The sequence below is a fragment of the Lonchura striata genome, chromosome 4 (assembly GCF_046129695.1).
Source record: "Lonchura striata isolate bLonStr1 chromosome 4, bLonStr1.mat, whole genome shotgun sequence".
NCBI classification, from domain to species: domain Eukaryota; kingdom Metazoa; phylum Chordata; class Aves; order Passeriformes; family Estrildidae; genus Lonchura; species Lonchura striata.
Genome location: NC_134606.1, coordinates 52,372,677 through 52,397,288, shown reverse-complemented (window position 1 = coordinate 52,397,288; position 24,612 = coordinate 52,372,677). Strand labels below are relative to the sequence as shown.

The window sequence follows — 24,612 nt, the reverse complement described above, 5'->3', positions numbered from 1 at the left end:
AATTCTTTTTTACCCCTTACTTTTACCCTTGTTGTTAAGTAACCATGTAGAATCACTCCTTCAAATATTTGTAGGGACATGTCATGATTATCAGTATGGGTGTAACCCCCAAGTGAAGCTTGTGTGGCTTTGATTTGAGTTCCACGAGGCAAGAAACATGTTTTTAGATATGTCTTGGATGCAGTTTTTTGTCCCCTTAAATTCTGCATGTATCCACAAATAACTCTTTTGTGAAGAAGACAGGGTTTGTAACGTTTTGTACACTGAGTGTGTTCTCAGACATGTGCACTTTTTCTTCATGGAGCTAAATAAAACAAGGGAAAAGGAAATGGAGGCAAGGGGAAAAATGAATGTTTTCAACTGAGATTTGCACAGAGATGACAGGTGAATGAGGTGGAGAGGTAGAGAACAGCTGTTCCAGATGGTAGGAGCTTCAGGAGGGAAAATGCTGGAGTCAAAGCGGTCAGACTGTAGGAAGAGATGATGCTCGTGAAGGATGAGTGCTGCTGGCAGGGAGATGAGTGTCGGAGGTCAGTGGGAAAAACACAGCAAACACTGTGTATGAAGTTTATTTATCTTAAAGTAGCCATTTCCTCTAAATGAATAGTTTTCAGTTCTTTCCAGCTCTGATTGTGGGTATTTACCTGCAGTTATCAGTGATCAGCATCTTCTGTTGTCTTTGTTGCCTTGACAGTTCACTGCCATAGGTGAGTTCTGTACTGACAATAGACACTCAAGAAAACTCAGTTTTCAAAAGCCTGGTTTTAAAGCAGCCCTTCCGTCTCTCTAATCTACTGGGATTGAAAGCTTTAAAGGTGCTTGAAAATCTAATAGCCTTGATTTTAAGGTTTCAAACAATTTAGCATTTGTCATAGGACATCTCTGGATAAATAGTTCATACAAAAAGCAAGTGTAAAATGATAGGAAATGAGTGATGCTAAAAGTGATGCTAGAATTTAAAGAAAAAAAAAAGCTTAAAACCTCTGAATTAGTCTTGGAATTCTTTTTCAATACACCTAAAGAATTGGCTAAATGAGAGTTGGGCACTCTCACTGTGCCAGCTCCTCTTGAGTTTGTTGGTTCCATTTACAACATTCTGCTTAAGTGTTTTGGAGAAATAGGCATAACTTTCACTTTCTGTGAGATAAAGCCAGAACTTATTTTAATTAACCATTTAAATTTAACTTATTGACTTCAAGAGTCAGACAATTGGCTGGAATTGTTGTTTTTCAAATCCTAGAGGTCTTACACTTGAAATTATTTATATTGGCTGCTGACCTATCTATTGATTGTGGGTGTCAATTCTGTCTCATTTTCCCAGTGTTGCTACCTCTTTAGGCTTATGCTCACATTATTTGAACTTTATATTTTTTGTTTGTCAGTAGACATCATGTTAAATGTAGATCCTAGTCCACTGTAGTCATTCAATACATTAAATGGCACCTTTGGAAGAAACTCAATTCTCATTTCATGGCCATATTCTTATGCAGATTATTTGCTTTGTGCCTAATTAGTTTTCCCCAGGATTTTTAGGTGGCATCAATGCTTAGACTCAATCTAAGTCTTAAATTATGTAAAAATGTAAGAATTCTATATTTTGTGAAGCAACTTCAGGGCTCTGTATAGACAGAACTTCTTTTAAGGAGTGAGGAATGAATTATCTAGGAAAAAAATGTCTTAAGTTCTTATGATTAATGCTTTGAGATACTGCAGATCAAAGGTGCAATGTGATTTTTGTTCTTTTTCTTTTTTTTCCTCCACAGGGGCAATTTTTGATGAATCTGCCAAAAAAGATGAGGAAGTTTTTCGAATGGCAGTAGCTGATCTCAACCAGAATGATGAAATCTTACAAACAGAGAAAATTACATGTTCAGTGACATTTGTGGATGGCAACAATCCTTTCCAGGCAGTTCAAGAAGGTAGGACAACTTAAGAGATTTCCTGTTGTTGTTTCTGCTGTGACATCCAAAATATTACCTTGATAGTTTCCTATCTTTCTGAGAATTTGTCATTTTTGTTGGCTTCTTTTTATACAAAATACCAAATAGTGTGTTTAATTTTAATTTTAGCTGCTTTGGTTTCTGTTAGTCCTACTGACTTATAGCTATAAAGTCAGCTTTTATCCATTTTCTATGTATAGGCTGCTGAAATGTGATAAAGAAATCGGATACACTTTGCCTACTTCAAAATAGCCTGGAAAAGAGGAAAGAAGTTACTGTCAAAATGATGACTACTTCCTAGTACTCTTTGGTTTACTTTTGTGCAATTAATGGAATTTGTTGGGAAATAAAGGTTGTTGCATGGGTAACCTTTTCAGCCCACCCACCTGAAAAAGTTACCTGTTTTAAAAAAGGGATTAGAGAAAATCTGAAGATTCAGGAAGTTGCCTGTGCCCAATACATGTCCTTTGTGTTGTTCCACAATTACTGGACAAGGGGTGACGACATTGCTTTGGGCTCTTGTGATAGTGGCAGGATGATAAGAGAAAATAATTCTGAAATCCCTCTGAGCTGGATTAGTAAATCACTGGTGCGACTGAGCAGTTCTCTGAAAAGGCCGCTGAGAGAAGTCTTTAGAAATATGGATTCAAATTTGGGGTTTAAGCATTTGTTATTTCTTTGCTGTTCTGGAACAGTAACTTCTGCCTGACATGCCAAAGTTATTTATTTAAGTTACATTACTAAACTTTTCTTAACAACAGAACTAAATTTTGATGCTTTTCTAGCTCTGCATTTATTCTTGAGATTTAAGAGAAATATGCAATTAGTTGATCCAATATTCATAAAGTCAAAGGTTTGGCTTCCATGTATTATTGACAAGGCAATGCTAATGAAAACGTCTTGAATGTTTATTTTGTTTTTGTTACCAATGACACTCTTATTTTTTGAGAATTGAGTGATTTAGCAGTTTTTTTGTTCTGTTAAATTTTACGAGTAGGTAGATCTGTGCAATGAGATCTATCACAGTCTCTGCTTGATATGGCTGAAGCAGTAAAATACATGATTTTGAAAGAATTCCAATTAGAATAAATTCCATCTTTTTCAATCTGAAAAGGCTAACATAGAAACTGGAACTACCCAATGTTTTAGAATTCAGAGGGGAAAATGAGTAAGTGAACTTCATCTTTTTAAGATGCCTTCTACATTGTTGGTATTTAAGCTTTTTTTTTTTTTTTTTTTTTTAATCCAGGATGGATAATGCTAGCTGATGTTCTGTGCTTAGCATTAATTAACTCTAAAACGTAGCTATTTATTTCCATTATCATTGTGGTGGAGTACTTACAAACTATTTCACAAAATTATGTTTTAAGTACCTTATTTGTGACTTGGAGAAACTAGGAATGCCTAGTAAAGTAGAACAATCCAAAGGAGCTAATGATCCAATATTTCAATATTCAGTTATTATTTAATGCAAAAGTTGTATTCGTTGTTGTTGAAAGTATAGTCAACATTTGAAATGTGGATGGAGCAGATTTGACATAAATTTCATTACCATTTGTTGGGGGAGTGAAAGGTCTGGTATGATAGTGATGAGTTCAATATTTTCCAGTAAAAACTGTTTCTTGTAAATGCATGGTCAAATACAGCTGCATGCCTAGTAGATACCATATTCCTTATCTTTTAAGGGCCCTGTATTTTGTTTGGAATAATCCAAATGAAGAACAAAGGTTTTAATCTTTTGCATGCATGTATTGGTGACATTTTGCTTGTTAAAATATTTTACCACAGTTAATGTGTTCTGTTTTAACTGAACACAGGCAGAAGCTCCAGTGTAATAATCCAGTGACTTGGCACCAGTTTTTTGCCTTTCTCTTTTTCTCTGTATCTCTATATCACTCATCTCTTGCTTTTAATTGTATTTCTTAAAAATTTTAGTAGCAGGGAAGGGGACCACTCTAACTTTTGCCACATATTGGCATGGTTTATAACTTGGACAAATGCTTAGCATAAATGCACTGTATTAAACATGAGGAAAAAATCCCATTAATTTAAATATTCAGGCCATTCTGGTCTTTTATTTGTAAAAGAAATGCTAGAACAAGAGTAAATATCATATTTTTCAGTGTGTGACATTCAGTATTCTCAAGCTTGCCTTTTTCATGCAAGCATGACCCTTTCCTTGGAATCGTAACACCCCTGAGTCTGAAGTCTGTGGCCTCTTCTATCAAGCACAGCCTAAATGTTCAAAAAATATACTATTCATTTAATTTACTATTTGCTTGTTTTAATTATTTTTATATAAACTTCTTGAAGTTTGGTTTGTTTTAGGCCAAAATATCTGGAGTTTTTTAACGTTTTCACTTTTTTCTCATTGTATAAACTACAGAAGAGCCTTTAAAATCTCCAACTTTTAATGCTTGGTAAGATGCTTGTTTAAAGCATTAGATTGATAATAATAGCTTAAAATTTGTCTAAATTTGTCTTTAAACTGCCCTTTCCATTCAATAGAGAAGGATAAAGAATTTACTTAGGACTGTGCATTTCAAAAATCCAACAAGTTCTGAGCAAAGATGTCATGAAACAAGATATCAGTGATTACAGTGCCCTTAAATGTCTTCCACTTGTATCTTAAGGCATGTCTTTAACAGCTCTGACTGGGGGTATGATACTATAGCAAAGCCGAGCAGTTTTATCCTAGAAGACCTGTGAATGACATACCCCATAATATCACTGGAAGTGCCTTCAGGGACCATTTATAGGCATGTTCTAGTGCATAGAAACAGAAGATGAAGTTCTTTAAGTTAGGAAAATTAGTCTTCCCTTCTGTTGGCCACAGAAAGGGCCAGCAGTAAGTGTGGTTCATCACATGCCCTTGTGGAAGCTGCAGCACAGTTGCTAAGATTTGTCACAGGGACACCTGTGGAAATGTCCAACATGGCAGGTTCCTTCCTCCCTCTTCTCTCTTTATTTCTTACTCACAATATTTATATAACTCTTCTGTGTGGTGTCTCAAAATATTTGTGTGCTTGTGTGATTGAGAGAGGGAGAATATTGTTATTTGGCTCTTTTATGCTGTGCCCACATTGGGTACCTCAAAGTAAAAACAGAAACTTAAATTTTCTTTGTATATAGACACTGAAAAAATAGGGATTGTCAGGTATTGTATAGCAGCTAGGCAGTGATTTAGCACTATGAAACAAGGAATTATGATCCAGATCCATACTGGTGCTAATAATATATATTAGTATAATCCTTACTTCCTTTCCTGTGAGACTCCAATTTACAGCAGTATTTAAATAGAGGTGGGACAGGCCTTCAAAAGGGTTTGAGGTCTACCTATACTTAAACTGTAGTTATTTCTTTTTATAAAATACATGCTTCTCTGTTTCTTTTCAATTAACTCTTTTTTTCTTTACTGGGAAATTTGGTTGAAATAAATACAACACTTTCTCTTTTGTCAGAAAATCACTCTGTTCTTTTATCTTTCTCTTCGTTTTATTATGCTGGTGCTTACTTTAATACACTAATAATTAAAGCTTTAATTTTGTGGTTTGGAGCCTGCTGTTTCCTCCAGTTCTTAATGTATCATTAGTAGAACAACCATACAGTAGCTGAATGGCTGATGGAAAATGTATGATGGCCTTTGCATTTTTGTGGTAAGTGAAGGGAAAAGGGGGTGGCTTTGGTAGCTTGGACCAGACATAATACTTTGGCTCATGCTGATACACGTCCTTGAGCAGCACAGTTTCCTCAGCCCTCATGCTGCCATTTCCACTTGCACACCGAGACTTATGGAGCAAACTCTGCAGGAGTTTGCAGTGCTTGAGGCCCCAGCAGCATCTGGAAAGTAGTCAGAGCTCGGCCAAAGATGTGTGTTGTCCTTGGAGATCCATTGGCAATGTTTTAACCCCATGGTAAACATTTTATTTTCATTTAGTGCTGGTGGTTTTTTTTTTATCTTACTCCTTTCTCCTAACTCTTCTTTTTATTTTCTTTTGACAATATCACATTTTACTTATCTTAAATGCTAATTCTATAATAATCCAATGTTCTCTTCTATAGGTTACCTATAGCACGTGACAAATAGGTTTGACTGAAGCTGCTTGAAATTAACTTTGTTGGACATATTTTCCTATTGCAATCACACATATGTGAGGCTTATTTTTCTTTTTTTCTAACCCAACCTTTTTGTCATTCAGGGTAGTCACCAGAGTATACTTACATACACCAACTCAAGACTTCGTAATGGCTTTTGAAAGCTTATTGTGATCAGTGAAGTAAATAAGGCAGTGAGTCATAACTAAATGGGATTCAGCTGTAGAGCAACAGAGGTTTGTAGAGCAGCAGTATGTATGAAGGTCACACGCAGGATTTTATTCAAGTAAAGTTTTATGGTCAGAAATTACAACCTGATGGACACATCTGCTTTGGCCTTTGGGACTAGATGAGTGTAGTAAGATTGTCCTTTCCCATTTTTCTGATGACTGTAGAAATCTGCTTAAATCCATAGATTTCATGGACTGCTAAACTTTCTTTCAATTTGTGTCACTTAATTCTTGATATTTCTCAGCCTTCCTTGTGCTGTTTATTAACCAGTACATGTTTGGTTTGAGATTAAATCTTTACAGGGTTGAACTTCACTGCTCCTCCATTTCATTTCTGATTTTCTTTTTTATTTCCTGATAAAATGGATTTTGATGTGAAAAGATATACTGAGGAGGAAGAAAAAATCAAGTAGGGTCTGAGCTATAAAAACTGAAGGAAGAGGAAGAGAAAAGCATTTCTATAATGATATAAAACTTTGTAAAATCAGAAACTGTTGGAAGTGTTTGCAATTGCAAATTGATTCTATTGTGAATGCTTCAGATAATATGATAGGAGATTTTTTTAATTACCCTTTCTCTGTGCTTTCTCAATGTACCAGCAGTTGAAGCACTTTGTCCCGATCAAGTTGCTGGGTGAGGAGCCTACTCCCTAACATAGGCTTTGTTCTCATTTAAGTCTTCATAACCCCACAAAATCAATCAGATCTCCAATCTGCATAAATGCACCATGGGAGTCGAAGTGCTGACAGCTTAAGAAAAAAGATCTTGCTACACTGGTGATAAAATCCTGACAATTGGGAAGGCAGTGGTTGCATGCGAGAAGATCAGGGCGGGAGAAGGGAGGCGTGAGCACTGATGGACGTAGAAAAGGGACATGTAATAGGGGCTGAGTTTAGGATGAGCAGGATGCACATTTTAACACATTTTCAGCAATGATTTCAAAACTCTTGTGATCTTTCTTTGCCCAGAAGTAATCTACCAGAACATACTGGAGGCTGTAAAAGGAGATCAGATTTATTCTCAGAAAGCCTCAGAGTGGTACAGTTGATTCAGTAATTGCAAGACTTCCATCACTCTCCAGCCTCTGGGTTTTGAGCACCAATGTTTCCTAGTTCCAAATTTTTTCTGTAATGATGTTTTCTTCTATTGTAAGACAGCTTCCATTATCTTTGTTTCCAGTTTGAAAGCAAACTCTGGCAGCTGTAAACTGCACTAGACTTTCAGATACTTGAAGATGAAAATTGTTTCTGCTCAGCTCCAAAAAATTCCCCCAAACCCACATTAAAAAAAAAAAAAAAAAAAAAAAAAATCAGCCTATCAATAATGGCTTTATTCAGGCTAGTTTAAACAAAATGAGAAATTAAGCTATAGATATTATGGTGATTGAAGAGTCTTTTCTGCAGCAGGCTTTCCAAATTGCTGAGCCAAATAGGGGAGGAAAGAGCAGTAGTCCAGCACAGGCTAGGGCAAGATCCTGGCATCCTTTAGGTGCTGTTATCCACTTTGTCTCCCAGAGTGCCTAAGCCCAGCTGAATGTACGCTTTATGAATGCTGCATGTGTTTGTTGTGGTTTAAGGAAAGAATACCAGTGTTTCTATGGAAACCACTTTTCTTCAGGTGGCCAAGAAACACAGTAACATCCCTTGTTACACCTGGCTGCATTGCAGCATTCAAATGCAACGTTGTGACTGAAGGTGTTTGCGTAGGGCCACACATCAAACCAAGGAGTTTGGTGCTTCAGAGTTTGCATTATCCACCACTACCTCTCTGGGGTGTTTTCCCCCTCTCTCCTGCTTTCTCATGACTTGAAAACAGCAGGAGTGATTTTCCGAACTCTGATGCCATTTGCCATTTTCAGTTGCCAAAGTTTGGCTTGACTTAATTTTTATGGCAGATTTTGACATTTTTTTATCAGAGCTTCCACTTTCAAGTGACAGGCAGGAGTTTTAATAGGCTTGAAAGAATTTCTTTCCCAGACTATTGCTTGAAAAGCATGTGACTGTGACACTATTAACCTCTAATCCCTTTTAAAAAGGTGGATCAAATAAATTAACAAATATCCCCTCAACAAGTGTGATGCCTTTTGATGGCAAGGTGTAGAGTGATTTTTATCACATTACTATAGGAAAAACTGGACAGGCTGCTCTTTTGCAGTACTTACACTTTAAATCTAGATTGGATCTTTTTTGGTTTTGCAATAGATGTGTTTCCACTTGCAGTTCACAAGTGCCCAATATGTGTTTTCATACATTAAGCACGGAGCTTCAGTCTGCTGTGTTAATGTACTCTGACACACTGCTAGGGGTTTACTTTTAAGAGAGCTATGCAGATTGTGATGTGATTAAATAATATCAGTACTATGTTTAAATGTTTAAAGCCACTGTGCCTGGAGGTTTTTGGGGCATTTTAACAAACAGAAGCATAGAGACAAAGTAAATGAGAGATGCTTCATCTTCCTAGATGCCAATTATTTAACTAGCACCCTGAGCTATCAGTCCCCTAAAGTAATCTCCTTAAATAAGTAATGGACACACTATCTGGATTTTCTTCTCATCTTTTTTGTGAAGCAATGTCCACTAAAATTGCTAGAGCAGTCAATCATCTCTGTCCAAGCAGACATGAATATTCCCAGACAGGCCTCACAGCCTTCACGCTTGCAGCAGGTTGTGGCTACTACCAAGAAATGAACTGCTGCCTTCAGCTGCTTTCTGCTGTGGAGCCCTCCCGAGTCCTCTCATAATGTTAATTGGAGATTTTGCTTTTGTTTCTCCTGGCTAAATTCTAGGAATTAAGTGAAAGTTACCCAGTCCTTCTTTCACTATACAATTTAAGTACAAACATGGATCCAGTTCCTTACAGATCCATATTTGCGTCATCTATTTCAGTGCTTGTTTAAAAGTTAATAGAGTTCATTAATTTCAATTTATTTCTTAATTTAGTTCTCCTCTTTGAGCCTTTCTTGGACTTCTTAATTCTCTTCTCAAAAATATTTTGTTTCATCTGTAAGCTGGTTTTATTATGACCTGTTAGCTCTTTGGTCAGTTAGAAGGCTGGTCTATATTTGAGACAGTTGGGTATTTGTGTGCTTCAAATAATTTTAAACATGCTCCTTTCTCTTTCTCTGTATAACCAGAGACAAAGTGTACTTTATGGAGGACAGCGGTGTTTTAAAATCTAATTTTGGTAATGAGGAAATGAGCCATGACAACTGTGGAGGTGAAGCCTGAAGTGAATTATGAAGGTCATTCTCTTAGATGGGAAAATTAATTATGTTTCAGCTTGGTCCCCTGTTCCTTAGACCATTTGTATTGTACACTACCAAGTAAATTTGACTAAATATCAATTTATGAAAAATTTTCTGGGCAAAAGAGTGGAGTTGCAAGAACAGATTTTGAAACGAGGAAGAGTTTTATTAAAACACTAATCATATCAGAAAATGATAACCTAACCTTTCATGTTATCTTTTTGAAAGGATGCTTGCTGTGGGATTTTCATGCTCATTCATTTTGACTATTGGTGGGCCTCTAGCTCCTGTGATTACAGGCTCTTCTGAAACTTATTTTTCTCCTTAAAATCCAATCTTGTGAAGTTCTTCACTGTATATTCTGAAAGAATACTGAAGTGAGCCAAGCCACTCTGAAGGATGCAGCCACTAAGTGCAGCACTTGCAGAGGGCAAATGGAACAGGTAGTGTTGATGGTAGTTAAACATTTACTCTGAGCATGGAATAGATATGGGAGTCTTGCAGAGTCTTTCATGTTCTGTTGACACACAAGTGGGAGTTTGGGCTTGGAATCTTTATGTAAGGGTATAAAGAATTAACACGTGGGGCTTAATTTGATGTGGAAATTAAGCACCTGCTTAAAGGCTTTCCTGAGCAGGGATATACTTAAGCAATCCCAAATCAGTGACTTAATTTTCTTTGGCAGCTGGTATTCATTATTTTGTTTACTTTAAAGGGTTCTTTTCTCCAGAAACCTGTAGGTCTTTGCAGCCTTTTCACATCCTGCACCTCTGGTTGTCCAAATATGCCAGGTGGCTGTAGCTCCTGTGGTATTGCTGAAAGCAGAAAATCTGGCTGCAGGTCATGCCTGTGCCTTGTGACATCTGTAAAAAAGTTTGAAGTGACAATGAATCTTTCAGAGTGCCAGGCCACAAAGCACAGCTAAATAAGTAAAAGCCTGTAGAAATTTGTCTTCTGACACTGCATTTCACAACAGGAGCATTATGATGTGCAGGGCTTTGCCATCAGAGTACCAGAGAGCTGTACTGAGAAATTGCAGTTTCATGTTACAGGTAAACAATTTATGTTCCTCCCATCCCTCTGTGACCTGGTGTAGGAAAGGAAGCCAGCAAGAAGCTACTTTCTTTTTCAGAAATATTATGTGTCTTTAGTAGCAAGCTGTGGCTCAGTGGCAAGCCCTGTGATAGCCAGCCCTTGCTAACGGCATGGGAAGGGAGCATCAACACCCCATTCCAGGTGCAGCCAGATGCTGGAGCAGCTTGCTTTAATGTTGGATGCCAGGAGCTGAAAGTAAATGATCACTAGTTGTCAAATACAGAAAAAAAACAGCTACCCTAAGAAGAGTGACTTTTGCACTTCTGAAATGCCATTTCAGTGAAAAAGGGTATGAAAACTTTGTTTCCTGAATAGAGAAGATTAATATTTTGAGAAAATTTAATCCATTCAGATTTACCAGGAGGTTGAAAAAAAAAAAAAAAAAAGTTGCCTATGTTGTAACAGTTAACAGTCTCTCTAATGATTGCAATCTGAAGAGTGAGGTGATGTAAAATAGGGAAGACATTAAAATAGGGAGGACATGGTCAAGAACACTGCTAAAAGGACTTGTCAAGACACTGGTAAAAAGGCTCACTAGTTCTACTTAACTAAGAAGAAAGACATCTAAGTTTGTTCCTGAGGTCTTAGCTCATCCTAATTATCTGATAGAAAGGAAAAGGGGGTAACTTGGTATAGATGAAGGAATAATGCAACTTTCTTTTGGCTAGCTTGCCTTTAAATGTATTTTTCATTCTTAATTTGGTACTGGTGGATCAAATGCTGAGCCAAAATCATATTCTTCTGTGTGCTTAACTGGTTGAGTTCCATACATCATGGAGTAAAAACTGGTTGCTGTGGTGAGAGCAGGAAAGAGTCTAGAGATACCTATAGAACATAGGAGCAGGCAACACCTAGTTCAGTTGGGTTAGTAAAACACAGTGACCTTGATTTAGACTAGGAATAACTGAGTGTAAAACCAACCTCTACAAACGCTAACTGAAGAAAGTGTTTTAAGTAATGTTCTTTGCTGTCTTCCTGGCATTAAAAGATGTTTTGTTCTGCCTCATCTTTATATTAAGAAAATACAAAACCAACAACCACAAATCATGAAAAAAACATAGAGAAAAATATTTTCCTGTATTTGAGTAAGTAAGGCTTTGCTGTGTGCTCTTTATTAGTTAAAACTACTTCTTTCTTAATACAGAAAATATACCTTTCAATAACAGTATATTGAGAGTTACTAGAATTCTGCAGTTGGGATATTTTTTTCATTGAATTTCATTATTTGGAGGATTAACATTTTGAAAGGTCAGCATCCAGGGAAGCTCCATGCACGGATATTGAGTGGCTCTGAGTCCCACTCAAGTCACAATTTTTTAAGCACAAAGCATACTTATTTTTGAATACTTCTCTATCTGCCATTGAGAATTTTGCTAACATTATTTTCTTTGCATGGTACTCATGCCTGAAACTCTAATATTAAAATTTATTGTGAAGATTTGGGATTTTTTTGTCTGAAGGAAGAATAAGTGGTCATAATTCATGTAAAGTACTACTTAACCCTTCTGTCAGCTGAGCCTTTAGATCAGTAAGTCTTGTTTGAATTTGACTCTGAACCTTCACAGGTTCCATAAAAACCAGTTTGACAGGTTATGATGTGTTCCATATCATCACATATATTTCTCATCCTTGCATGATTTATATCTTTTGCTGTTCAGATATTCATTTCATGGGCAGTCTATCTTGACAAGAAAGAAATTTCTGTGTACTAGCAGATGTTCCTTGTGGAAGTTCCAGGGAGTATGGATGGTGAATATACAGGATCACCTTCTTTTCCTAGCCAGAACAGACTCTGGAGTAGCACAGATGGTAACTGGAGCCTCCTTTGGCAACTGCTGGTGCTAAAGCTCTGACATGAACTATGCTTCAAGGAAGTGTTTTGGACTTTCTTCTTTGCCTAACACAATGTCTGCTGCTGCTACAATTGGGATGCCTTTGAAGGACATGATTCCTTGGTCAAACATACCAACAAGTTCATGTTCTGTGATGTTTGTAAGGAATGCGCCTTGAGAAACAGCCCTTTCCAAGTGGAAGTGAACAGCTGAAATCAGCAGCTTCCAAAGTCCTTTCTGCACTCTTAATATTAAGGACACTCTTAAAGCTAATTACACCTCAGTGTATTAGTTTTTAAGCTTCAAGTTATTTCCTGGAACTTGTACCTAGATCATAAGAATAAAGTTTTGTTATTTTACAGTATTTATTACTTGAAAAATTGTCATCTTGTAAGAGTTGGTCCCATGTATCTGCTGTCAGGGAGTTTTAAATTCCAGGTGTTTCCTTTATTTGTCTTTTCATGTTTTGGCATTTTGAAATCCGTTTTCCTGTATGTTTATGCTCTGTGCCTTCAGCTTGTGCACTTTGAGCTTTTGTAGACCCTCTTTTGGGACTACAAAAAGTCTTCCTGAGGAAAAATTTGTGAACAAACTTGCACTCACCTCTTCAGTTAATGGGAAGGGAATTTAAGGAAAAAAGCTCCACTTCTCCCCCTGTCATCACAGTAATAGTGACTTGGAAATTTGTTCCTTTTTATTTTTCATATCTATTGATGTTTAATGCAGGGACCAGCTCATGTAGAACCTTCCTCATTGTCTATTCATTGGCTTCAGGAGTTGGACTTGATAATCCTTGTGGATCCCTTCCAGCTTGGAATATTCTATGGTTTTTTATCTGAACTAGAGAAGTAATTGATTTTGCAACATGAAAAAAAAAAAGTTATTTCAAAAGTATCTGTGGATGAGTGATTTCCTTTGATAATTAAAAGCAGAATTTTGAGTAGTTTTCCTTCATGGCAATTCTTTTGCTCACCTATAGTGCCTTCCTCCACAAACACCTTCTTAAACTTTTCTTTAAGGGATGACCACTTCCATTCTTCTCCCCTTGCTTAGTTTGTTCTTGTTGGTTATTTCTGGAGGTTTATTGCTTATATCTGGAAGTGCTTGCCCTATTTGGCCATTTTTGATGACATGTTTATATAAGAATTGAGAATTAAAGTTGAGAAAAAGACAAAAGGCTTTTTCCAGCTTTATAAATATGAAAAATTGTTTGCTCCAGATTACCTCTGAAAATAAGTATGGCTACTAATGCTTGGAAGGCTCAGGCTCAAAAAATTTTCTGGTAAATTGAGTGTGATCCATTGTGTACGATAGCAAGCTGGAGATATTGCATGTAAAAACATCCATGTGTGGATCATCAGTGTGTCTGTTACAGTGATTTTATTCAAACTGAAGGCTTTGAAGGTAGAAACCAAATAGCATGAACAACACTAGATTAAGGTAGTATTTTCTATGTTGCAAAATTTCCTTGCTGCTGAGATCTTGGTGGGTGTCACTTCTCAGCAGAATTAATTTCAAATTTAAACTCTGATTCTTCAAATTTCAAAAGGGTGTGCAATATTAGTAAAGGTAGTTGCAATATGCAAAATACAAGAAAGGTCCGTCAAAACCCAATAAAAACAGTAGGAAATGAGGCAAACTGTTATTGTATGTTTTCAGATAAGATTTCTTTCTCACAAATTGACAAGACCTGAAGTATACCACTGATGTGTAGAAAATAGTGAGGAATGGTAAAAAGTGAAGAATGTGGAGGCAACATTTAAAGATTTGTTCATGCCTTTCCAAACATGTCTGATGTGTGTTAGAATGCAGTGGCATTAAGAATAGGGATTTTCATAAACTGTCCAAAAGACAGATGCAGAAATTTAATGATGACTTTTTTAATGCTTTTTATGGAAGATGCAGAAGCCAAGTAAACAAAAATATAGGTATTTCTTGTCTGTATCACAGTAAAAATGGCTTGAAGACCACCTTCTCTGCACCCTGCTCAGATTTTGAATGGTACTGGTGATATGGAGCCACTTGGGAAGCAGTACAGGTTTCACTGCAAGACTCACATTACTTGTATAAGAGGACTTGAACATTTTTCAGGAACAAACATCTCAGCTTGAAAGAAAAGATATTTTAATGGAATATTTGGTGAGATGTCTGTATCAGAAGGTCTCTACTTTTTACTCAGCTGCAGGATTACAGAGTGAATGTAAGTTCTCTTATCTAGGAAATTATTACTTCAGCTTTTTAAATTGCTCTGTTTCTTGAGGTGAACTAAACTAGACTGGCTATTTTGGCTTCAAAAGATAAGTGTAAGTCTTTACAATCATACTACTGTTCAGACTTCACAGACTTGGAAAACTTTAGATGTTTTTGGGATGACTGTGTGTGGTTACTGGAGAGGTTAACAGACTTTTTCATTAAGCCAAAAGAGTTTAGTTCTAAGTAGTTATCTCCTGGAGAGAGCTGTGTTCTATAAAGAATACAGAAAAGCTGGAGAAAGAAACAGTGCAGAGTTTTTTTTTTTTGTATGCAAGAATCTTTCTGTTTGGAGTCTGGAGAAGAAAGAATTGCAGCCCCTGAGGGACTCACTTGTGACGCACAGAACTTATGCAAAATTAACCACACTTAGTTTAACTGTAAATATTTATCAAGCAAGACCAAATTATATCATCCCAAGGTCTAAAAATGTATTTGTTTATCTGTCTCTTTTGTAAAAAGAAATGAAAAAAAACTTTTAGAGAAACATGAAATACACCTGCTTGTCATGAGTTTAAAAAGTTTTCATCTTATGGGCCTAATTCAGGATCTCTATTTTTTTCCTCTTCTCTCTCAATTTCTATTGAGTACTCTCAAGTTGTATTAAAAGAGCTGAAAAGTTAACTCCCATGAGGTTGAGTTGTACTCCTTTAACTGATGTATAGATCACAGAAAGAGATATGAAGGGTTTAAGCTTAATTCTCTAGGTCCGACTTTCAAAATAGAAATTTAGTAGAAAGCCATGCCTGTAACCTCTGTTGGACTTTGCAGAAAGTCTGATATTGCAAGAAAGGGACAGGTTTGCATTTTTCAGGTAATCTGAAGATCTGTCTACAAATTAACCAGGTCTATAAATTCTTGATATTTATAATCAGCAACACATTAATGGAAAACAATGCACCATAGTTAGAAAAAAAAATTAGTTTTGGGTGGAGATGTGTGTGGTATATGGAATATGAACTGGTGATAAAATTGTTTCCAATGCTACAAGAGCATACAAGATGTTGTCTTCAAATGCATTGGTCATTTTTTCTGTCAAACCTACCATTTTAGCAGCAACTTAAGCATTTGAAATGGATGTTTCCCAAAGCTTTACCTGGCATGAAAATCACTTGGCAGATGTATCTGACATGCAGAGTCATTACATCTGGCAGCTGTACTATATATCTGGATAGAATAGATTGCCATTTTGGAAATATCAAACTTTTGGAAAAGTAAAATATTCTCTGGTTTTGTGTTATACTTGGATGAAAATGAACAGTGAAACATTTACCTGCTTCTGGTAGCTTGCCTGTAAACTCTTTTAGAGCCTGCAGTCCGATTATTTCAGAAATTATTCTTTATCTAGGGATTCATATAATTTAGTTTTAATAATATAATTTTGTATTTCAGCTCTCACTATAGAAGTACGTGGAGCAAAGGTATTTAAATGGCCTTCTTTCTGAGATTTACCTTTGCTCTTTCCAGGCTGCCTCTCAAAACAGTTGGATCAGTTTTTGTTTTTCTGATGAATGTGTTCTGGACATCACTAAATTTGGAAGGAACGCATGATCCTTGGCTAGATTCCTTATGGCAGATCTGCAGGGCTCTAGTCATATGGACTAGTAACAAGATATTTACAGTAGGACAAAGGGGGTTGAAGGTTACTTTGTACCTAGAAACATTTGTGTTAAGCTAGCATATGAGTTAAAAGAGAAATAACTATGTCTGATCTAATCTTAATAATTGCTATTTGGAAACAAATTTCTAAGCAGGTAGAGCCTAGGCTATTCAAATTTCAGGCTACCTGAGATGAAGTTTCACCATTGCGTTTGTTAGGAGAACATAGAAAAGAATTCTTCAATATTTAGGACATTATGCTTTCTTTTTCATGTTGCTTAATATTTTAATGTGTGTAAATTCATTTAGTTTGGAGAAGGTGGGAGAAGAGGGTTAGAAGGGAACAGAAGAAAATTTCATAATGCTCCTTAAAATGCTCTTTTGGTTTAGTGTTTTACTTGGTTCTCTTCCTGTACAACATGAGGGCTTTATCAGCATTTAGTTTTCTGCAGAATAAGTAACTCAGATTTCATTCCAGACAAACTGTCTTGTGAGCTTACCTGGCACCTGTTCTTTACAGAGCTGTCATTTCATGCAATCTTGCCTTTCCAGGTAGCAGATTATACAAAGACTTACTTTGGAATTTTCCAAAGTATATAATAAAATATGTCTTTCCCCATAAGTGTACCTGCACTTTAGCTCAGCCTTTTACAGTTTTCAGAATCACGGGTACCAATTATAACCTGTTCTCTGAGTCTATAATTTTTCATTATTCTCTTTGTATGGTTGAAAGTGCTGTGAGAATCCTGTAGTTTTCAGGTCACCCTCCTTCAATATTGCAGAAGTAACACTTTTAGTGTTGCAGAAAAATCTCCACTATTTCAATCTTGATTATAAACATTAGTACCAGCATATTAGCAATTATTTCCTTGGCTAACTTTTAGGATTCTTGAATTATGCTCACTTAGGTTTACTGATTGGGAAGCATTTGTCCTTAGTGAATGAAATTGTTTCCAGCAAATGATAGAAGCATGTTCTGGAGATCCTTTTAGGAATGGTGGTGCTCTTTTCTCCCCCTCTCTCTCTCTTTCTCTTTGTGCCAGCCAGCGTCCAGCCTTCTTCTCTGACTTATAGCATCATGGGTGGGACTGTTCTGAATGGCTGTACCCATGGTGTGATGAGGATCCCTCAGAAAAAGCAAGGCTGTGATAACAAAATGCAGATGTCCAAGTAGAAGAGAGACATTTTCCCCAGACTGAGAAAATACCGCTTGTTGTTGGCAAGTTTTGGAAGCTCCTGTGAGTGCCATCAGATTAATGTGAGTTTTTGAAGGATTGGAGGATCAGGGATAGGGTAGAGGAGAGATTTCAGTGGATGATAATTGCTGTTACTAAAAGGGGATTGTATGTAAGCAGCAAGAATTAAACATCCCTGAGCATCATGAATTTGTTTTGTTGCATTCACCCACTTCCTCTGGCATCATGTTCTGGCTGTTTTCAATAGCTGTATAAAAAAATTAGATATGTTTATTCCAGCTGAAACTCTGAATACAGGGTAGCCAAGCCTAAATTTATTGCCTGATTCGCCTTTTGCTCCTTGCTCTGCATTATTGTAAGAGGGCAAGAGAGCTTAATGTTTTATTCAGTTAATACAATGTATATTTAATTTACATTTTTAGTGTTTTCAAAGGTGAAAGATAACTTCAGCAGTGCTGAATGTGGTAATTTAATTGGCTGTAGGGTAATAATAGGATTCTCAGAAATAGCTTCACTGGGAAATCTTGCAGGACCTTAAATGCAGCAGTCAGAAGCTCACCTGTACTGAACTGCCACACACCCACAAAGCAGCAAGGAGTTACAGCTGTGTTGCCTCTTCATTTAATTTCCAATGTTTGCAGGAGGAGAAACAAAACCTCAAGGGATGAATAGAGGCTACCAAGGCATACTTTCCTTATTTTCTCTGTGAATGGTAGGGCTTGTAATTTTCCTTGCGTACCTTTTAAATGGAGGAACAAAAAATCACCTGTATTAAAAGGCAGTCTGTGAAATGTGTGACAGTGAAATTTATCTGTCCTATTTCAATGTCTGCTTGCAGGATCTGGGCTTCTAAGACAGCAGTTTTCACATGTGTGTGTTGTGTGTTGCGAAAGATACCCCAAAAGGTGAGAGGAATACTGCAGCATATTTGATGGCTATGGCTAGTGTGTGTCTTTTGCAACATCATTCCCAACTTAGGGCACAATTCTATAAAGCAAAAGGATCTGCATCCTCCAAATTAGATAATAAGGTATTTTCAACCAGCTACTAAATATGCAAAATTTCTGAGTGCAACCTCAGAAAGAAACGTCTCTTCAATCAAAATTGGTCCAGAGCACCTGTTTATCTATAGTGTGTAATTGTACCTTTCATGTTTTATTGCGCCAATAAAATAGTTACTTAAGAAACAATGCTAAGTATTGCTTTTACAGTTTCTTCAGTTTGTCTGAGTGTTGGCTTTTTTATCCTACTTTTAACATTGGTGGTAGATGTAAGACTGTTTTCTTAAAAAGCTGTGTGTCAGCAAAGCTGGTGTACTTGTACTGAACTACACACATGCAGAGGACCTGTATATGCTTTCCTCTTCAAGCCTGTTTGTACATCTTCATTCCAGTTCAGTTTGACTAGCACCTAATATAGCATCTTTGATTTTTTTATTATTTTCTCTATTGTTTCTAACTTTTTTTTTTTTTTAAATTCTATTGAATTGTTCCTGACTGGCAAGATTTTATTGGTGTGAAGTTACAGCGTGGATATGAAAATAGCCATGAATTTTGACCATAACCCTAAGCGGGTTAAGTTTCTTAAGATTCCTCTCCTGCCTGTTCTTAGGGTGGTACATGTTCTTTATTATTTTTGTCCTTCTGGTGTACTTTTTTACCTTTTGGAAGACAGTATTGTGAATATACTCATTATTACTTACCTGGAGTTGATGATGGTATTCTGTATAATATGCAGGAGCTTGGCATTTTTTAAATTAATCTTTTCCTTTTTAGACAGGTTTTAGTGTCCTTAACTCTGTAATTTTCTTGGAATAAGAATCACAAAAAAAAAAAAGGTGGTTTTGTTGTGACTCACCAGATCAAATATCCTTGCACCTCCTACCTCCCTCTTGTAAGCCAAAATACCCACATAGAATTGGCCAGTGGATGATTTCATTGAAAACACTGATTTAAAACTACATCATAGTGGTTTCAACAGCATCAAGCTGTAGTGTTTGTGACCAGCTTAATCGGGTATGAATTATTATTTAGATAAAGGTTATTAATTACCAGCTGCTGTTCAGTTAATGGCAACATGCCAAGAAAGCACTCGGAGGCCTCCCTGTTCACCTGTCTGTTGTATGGAGTTGAATATTTGGCTTTAGAGCAGAAAACTTCAAGGAAATTTTTCTGCCAGGCTTTAAAATTTGTTCAATTATTCTTTCTATTAATAAGATGCGGTTTTTCAGCATAATTTTTAAAGTCCAGATCGAGGTAGAGTGAGGGGGAGGAGATAAAATTGGGAATCCTTTTAGGTCTGCTGTGTCATTCTACTTCCTAGCAATTGTTAACATTACAACTGTAGCTATATTAATAATAAACTCTAGTAAAAGCTGTCTCTAGTTGTGGCTGTTTTCCTAAGTCACTGGTCTCTTTGGAAAGTTACTTGATCTTTTATTGCCTGTTCAATTTTAGTTTCTGCCCATGCATTTTTTTTTTCTTTCTTCCAAGAATATTTGCCTTTGTAAGGTGGTACCACAGTGTAATATTTTTTCTACTAACAAATTACCAAGGCCTGCTGCAAATTGCATTATTACAGCCTATGCAGTGCAATTACCTATTTAAAAATATGAGGAGAAAAATCAAGGGACGGCAAATCTGTTTTCATTACTGTTATGCTATTTGACACTTTTAATTTTTTATGTGATGGACTAGTACTTTCAGATGAAGAGCAGTCAGTGTCCGATTCCTTTGTGTAAATTGCAATGAAGGATTCTGAAGGAATAGCAGGATGCTTCACCAAGTAGCTTCAAAATACAAGTGATAACATCCTCCAGCAAATCCTGTACAGCAACAGGAGCCCTGGGAAGAATATCCATGGGCTAAATCAGCAAAAAAGAAGCAATTTTTACTTCAGGGCTGACAGGCATAGTGCTGCTTTAAATGTCCCTTTCTTTTATTTTTAATTTTACTGTACAAGAGGCCTGAGGGATACCATGCAGACATAGTTAAACACTTGAGCAAAGGGGCTTTTGTATTTATAATTAAAGAATAATTCCAGGTCTGAAGCTTTAGTTTATAAAATGGCATTAGTGAATGTCATAATCATGTTTAAAATAAGCAGCAGAGTCCTACATGAGGTTTTTTTGTCAAAGGCAGCCACTTTTAGGCTCTTTGCTCTGTGGTACAGGTTTTTTCTTGTGTGATTACACTCATCAGTTATAAATAAATACCTCTATGATAAATTGTCTAGGTGAAAATAGAGTTTTGCAGGAGATATTATCATTTGGAAATGTTTTTATAAGTAAATGCTGTAAGGTCTCAAGCAAGATACTTTATTTAAAAAAAGACCTATAGTATATAGAGAGACTATATCTTTGAAGTCATCCAGATAATCTTGGCACAGAATAATTTCTTTTTGTTGCATATTTTATTTATGGGCATTTGTTCAAAATATGAGCATGTGTTTATGCTCTGTGATGTATATAAATATAATGTGAGATAACAACCAGCAGGAGGCTTAGTGAACACTCTGCAATGGTACATATATTAGGACATTTTATAGCTATGTATTGTACATCAGTAGTGCTGTAGACCATTTTTCCAGCTATTTGCCTGATTTGGCTAATAGAACAAATTGGAAAATGACAATGTCAGGGTAGAGAGGAGAGGAACTGGAGTTCAGCTTGTTGGCTTTGATGTGCATTGAGTGACAAAAGGTTGGCTCCAAGAGGAGGGAGTTCATGGTTTCTTGCTGTGGTGGTAGGTTTTTCCCCATTGATGCTTGCAGTTGATGACAGTGTAATTTTGTACCTGGAAAGTTACAGAAATGTCCAAAACTATTGTTCAACTAGCTACCTTCAAAACTAATTTAGGCAGGTTCAACTATAAGTAGGAGTAATTTGTTTGTTTCCATATGAAATTATCAGGTATGAGATGAGATCTTCTAATCTGAGGAGTAGTTCTGCTGTGCTTTAGCTGTAGATTCGTATAAGAGATAAGCCCCATGGCCCCAGGAAAGAACTGAACCCAAAGCTTGAGATGTATGACAACTCTGTGTGAGTGACTGACATTCAGGAAGGGTATCATTAAATGTAACTGCAGGCAACTTTGTGTTACCTCACTCTCCCAGTCCAACAGTTTTAGACTAGAGGGACATATGTTATGACACCTTCTTGCCTCATGCTACTCCTACATGGAAGGAGCTGCTGTTTGCTTTCATCTCGCCACTTCATTCATTACTCTATCTGGTTGTAGGAAGACTTTACATTCAGCTTGGTGCACACATACCTGGCAGCACAGGGAAAGCATCTGAAAGTACAAAGAGTTGGTGGAAATGGAAAAGGTCCCTGATATTCTCCCTATAAGTAGAGAATGTCCTTTATATCCATCATTTATATTACATTTTCCTCATATTTTCCATCTCGTGGATGATTAAAAACAAATTATTGCATTAAGGTGTTTGAAGCTAGGATGCTCTGTGCAGCAATTGTTTGTTTCTATCTCCTTGACAATAACTTCCTGTTGATCTGGTTTTATGTTGTCTTTACCTAAAAAAAATAATCTTCAGGGACTGAAGTAGTCCCTAAATAGTTTTAAAAGGGGTCTTCCATCTCAGGCTCTTTTCTAACAGCCTTGTAATCTTTGTCCTGCCAGGGAATGAAGCAAGATTGCTGAAAGCATATTCAGGTTGCCCTAAAGGAGTGGGAAATAAATTGCTTAATAAGACAAGAGCCTTATTAAGCCCTATTTTCTCCCTACAAGGAGTGAGAAGGGGAGAAAAGAGCTGTGATGTCCGTTTTGTTGCAGACAAGTGGAAGGAATGGAGGAAGAGACATTGGCATCCCATTGACTTGATTCCAGCAATGGAAGTAAAAAGAGATATACAATTGCAACCCTTAAGAAATTCTTAATAATACTTGTATCTCCACTTTCAAAATCTACAAATAATGTCTTTCTTTCCTCCATTAAGGTATAACTGTCGAATGTCCTGACATAGGTTCATGTCATGCTGCTGAAATTGGCATGACTGGAAAGGAAGTAAACTTTTACTCCATCAAACCAATGTGTTGTTACATCAAGAACTCCTTCCAAAGAAATAATTGCAGAGATAATGTCTCTACAGACATTCAGGAGCAGATGAGCACACAGGAGAATTGCCAGGGAACACCTGTATTTGCTGCACATGGCTTCCTTTACTTGCTTCCCAAGCTTCTCTTTGGGTGTCTTGAACAGAACTTTCAGTGCCAAGTCCCCATGAGCTGCTGTATGGCTCCATATGCTGTATGTTTTTTTCCTCCAAACTCTGGTTTTTATTGCCTGCTTTGGGCTTTTCTTATTTGTCAACTCAATTTATTCTTTTTGACCACTCTCTACATTCTCCATTTCTCTTTTCCTATCTCTCACTCAGGAATTAAAGAGCAAATGCCAATTTAGTTAAAAGGTTAACCTGAGATCACCTTGTCTAACACCACTTGTGATTAGATAGAACAAGAATTTTGCCTCCTGAAGTCTCTAAAAAATTATTGTATGTTTTCAAATAGTATCTTTGATTTAATCTACAGGTGGATGGATATGGACTTAAAAGAAAGTATCAGAACAGTTTAGAGGGTGCTTTTTGCTGTTTTTTTTTTTTTTGTTGTTGTTTGGTTTTTTTACTGTATGAGGTTTAGGTTGTGTTTGAGTTCCCATTTGATAAGACAAGCTATTCAGAGAGAAGGTCGATCATGTGGGCTTTACTGATGTATAAAAACAGTTTTCTTCCTTTTTTTCTTGCAGTATAATAATCCAAGGGGAATTCATTAATGGTTCCAGGAGAATGATACTTCTGGATTTAGTAACATGGATGTGAAATTGAAAAACATTTTTGCTGAATTATGGTCCATTCTCCTGTTTTGTCCACTACTGTCCTGCTCCACTAATACCATTTTGGAAAATGCCACAAAAATTGTATCATTAAAAGGATCATACAATTCTACTTACCCTACCTTGACTTGTTTGTCAAAGTGCATGTGCTTAGTCTCATTGTATGTATTTTTGTTAAGACCATCATCCTCTCATAACCATTGTAAATGGAAACAATGAGTCTTTGCATCTGCACTATAAGTTTTTATGGTGATTTTATAAATATGCAACCATCCACTTTAGATTGCAGGGATTTCTTAATTAAACACAGGCTTAGGCTTATGTTTTATATTTCTTGTCAGAGACAGAATCAAGCACTGTTACAGGCATGTAGAACAATTGAGGCTTAATTGTAGAATGAGATAAACATGTATGAAGTCCAATTTCTATTGTTATTGATCTGCTATATATTCCAGTGAGATAATTTATGTTTGCATACAGATGAGCAAGTCAATTGGAGAGCAATTTAAACATTCAGAGACATCAGATCTTGCTGGAGGAGCTGACAGACTACAGACATAAACCATTCCACAATTTAAGATGGTAATAAGAAAACATTTGTTAATGGACCTACTGGATTTCTCCTTTATTGGCTATTGTCATCAGTCTGGAAGCATGAATACAGATAATCCATGATGCCTGACTCCATTTAACCAAGCTTATAGCAATACTTAGTGTAGAGCGGGAAAACTTATTCACTCCCAGTTTGGTGTGTGACTTGAAATTCTTTTGTGAAGTGTCTATTTTTTTATTTTTTAAAATTTTTGCTAGTTTGTCTATTCAAGAGTGTTTCTAAAATGTAATGAGCACTCACAGCACTGCTAAACAATGTTCTGGAAGTGTTATATTTGGAGTGAAATAACATAGGGCACAGTGCTCTGATGGATATGGATTTCACAGTTACAGGAATTCTGAAGGCAAAAGCTTTTATTTTTATTCTGCTCTTATACTTGGCAGCTTTTAGCGTTATGCCTATTAACTTTTATATATGTCATACATTTTTATGTTAACGGTGCAGCTTTGACTATACCGAGAAACTCAACTTCGGCTCATCAAACTAGTGTGCAAGCAAAATTATGATGCTTCAAAATGGTTAAAAAGCTGCTTTTATTGTTTTATGTCAATTTATTGCTTGCATGTTTTTATGCTAAAAAGAGAATTTTTTTCCTGTGTATCAAGACTCGCAGAACTTCACACGTGTTTAGTACAAGGATTTAGACTTAATTTCATCTTTTTAGATGTTGGC

At 36.5% G+C, this 24,612-nt stretch overlaps 1 protein-coding gene across 3 annotated transcripts in view; it reads left to right on the top strand.

Moving 5' to 3' along the window:
* The window catches only part of GRID2 (glutamate ionotropic receptor delta type subunit 2), a 680,704-nt gene that overhangs the window by 135,495 nt on the left and 520,597 nt on the right, over nucleotides 1-24,612 (top strand). For all 3 annotated transcript variants that reach the window (XR_004148251.2, XM_021550296.3, XM_021550297.3), the window contains exon 2: nucleotides 1,764-1,919. Coding sequence is in view for 2 of the 3 variants with exons in the window: in XM_021550296.3 (XP_021405971.2) it covers nucleotides 1,764-1,919 (156 nt within the window). In the remaining variant the exon portion in view is untranslated. The remainder of the gene's footprint in view (nucleotides 1-1,763; nucleotides 1,920-24,612) is intronic.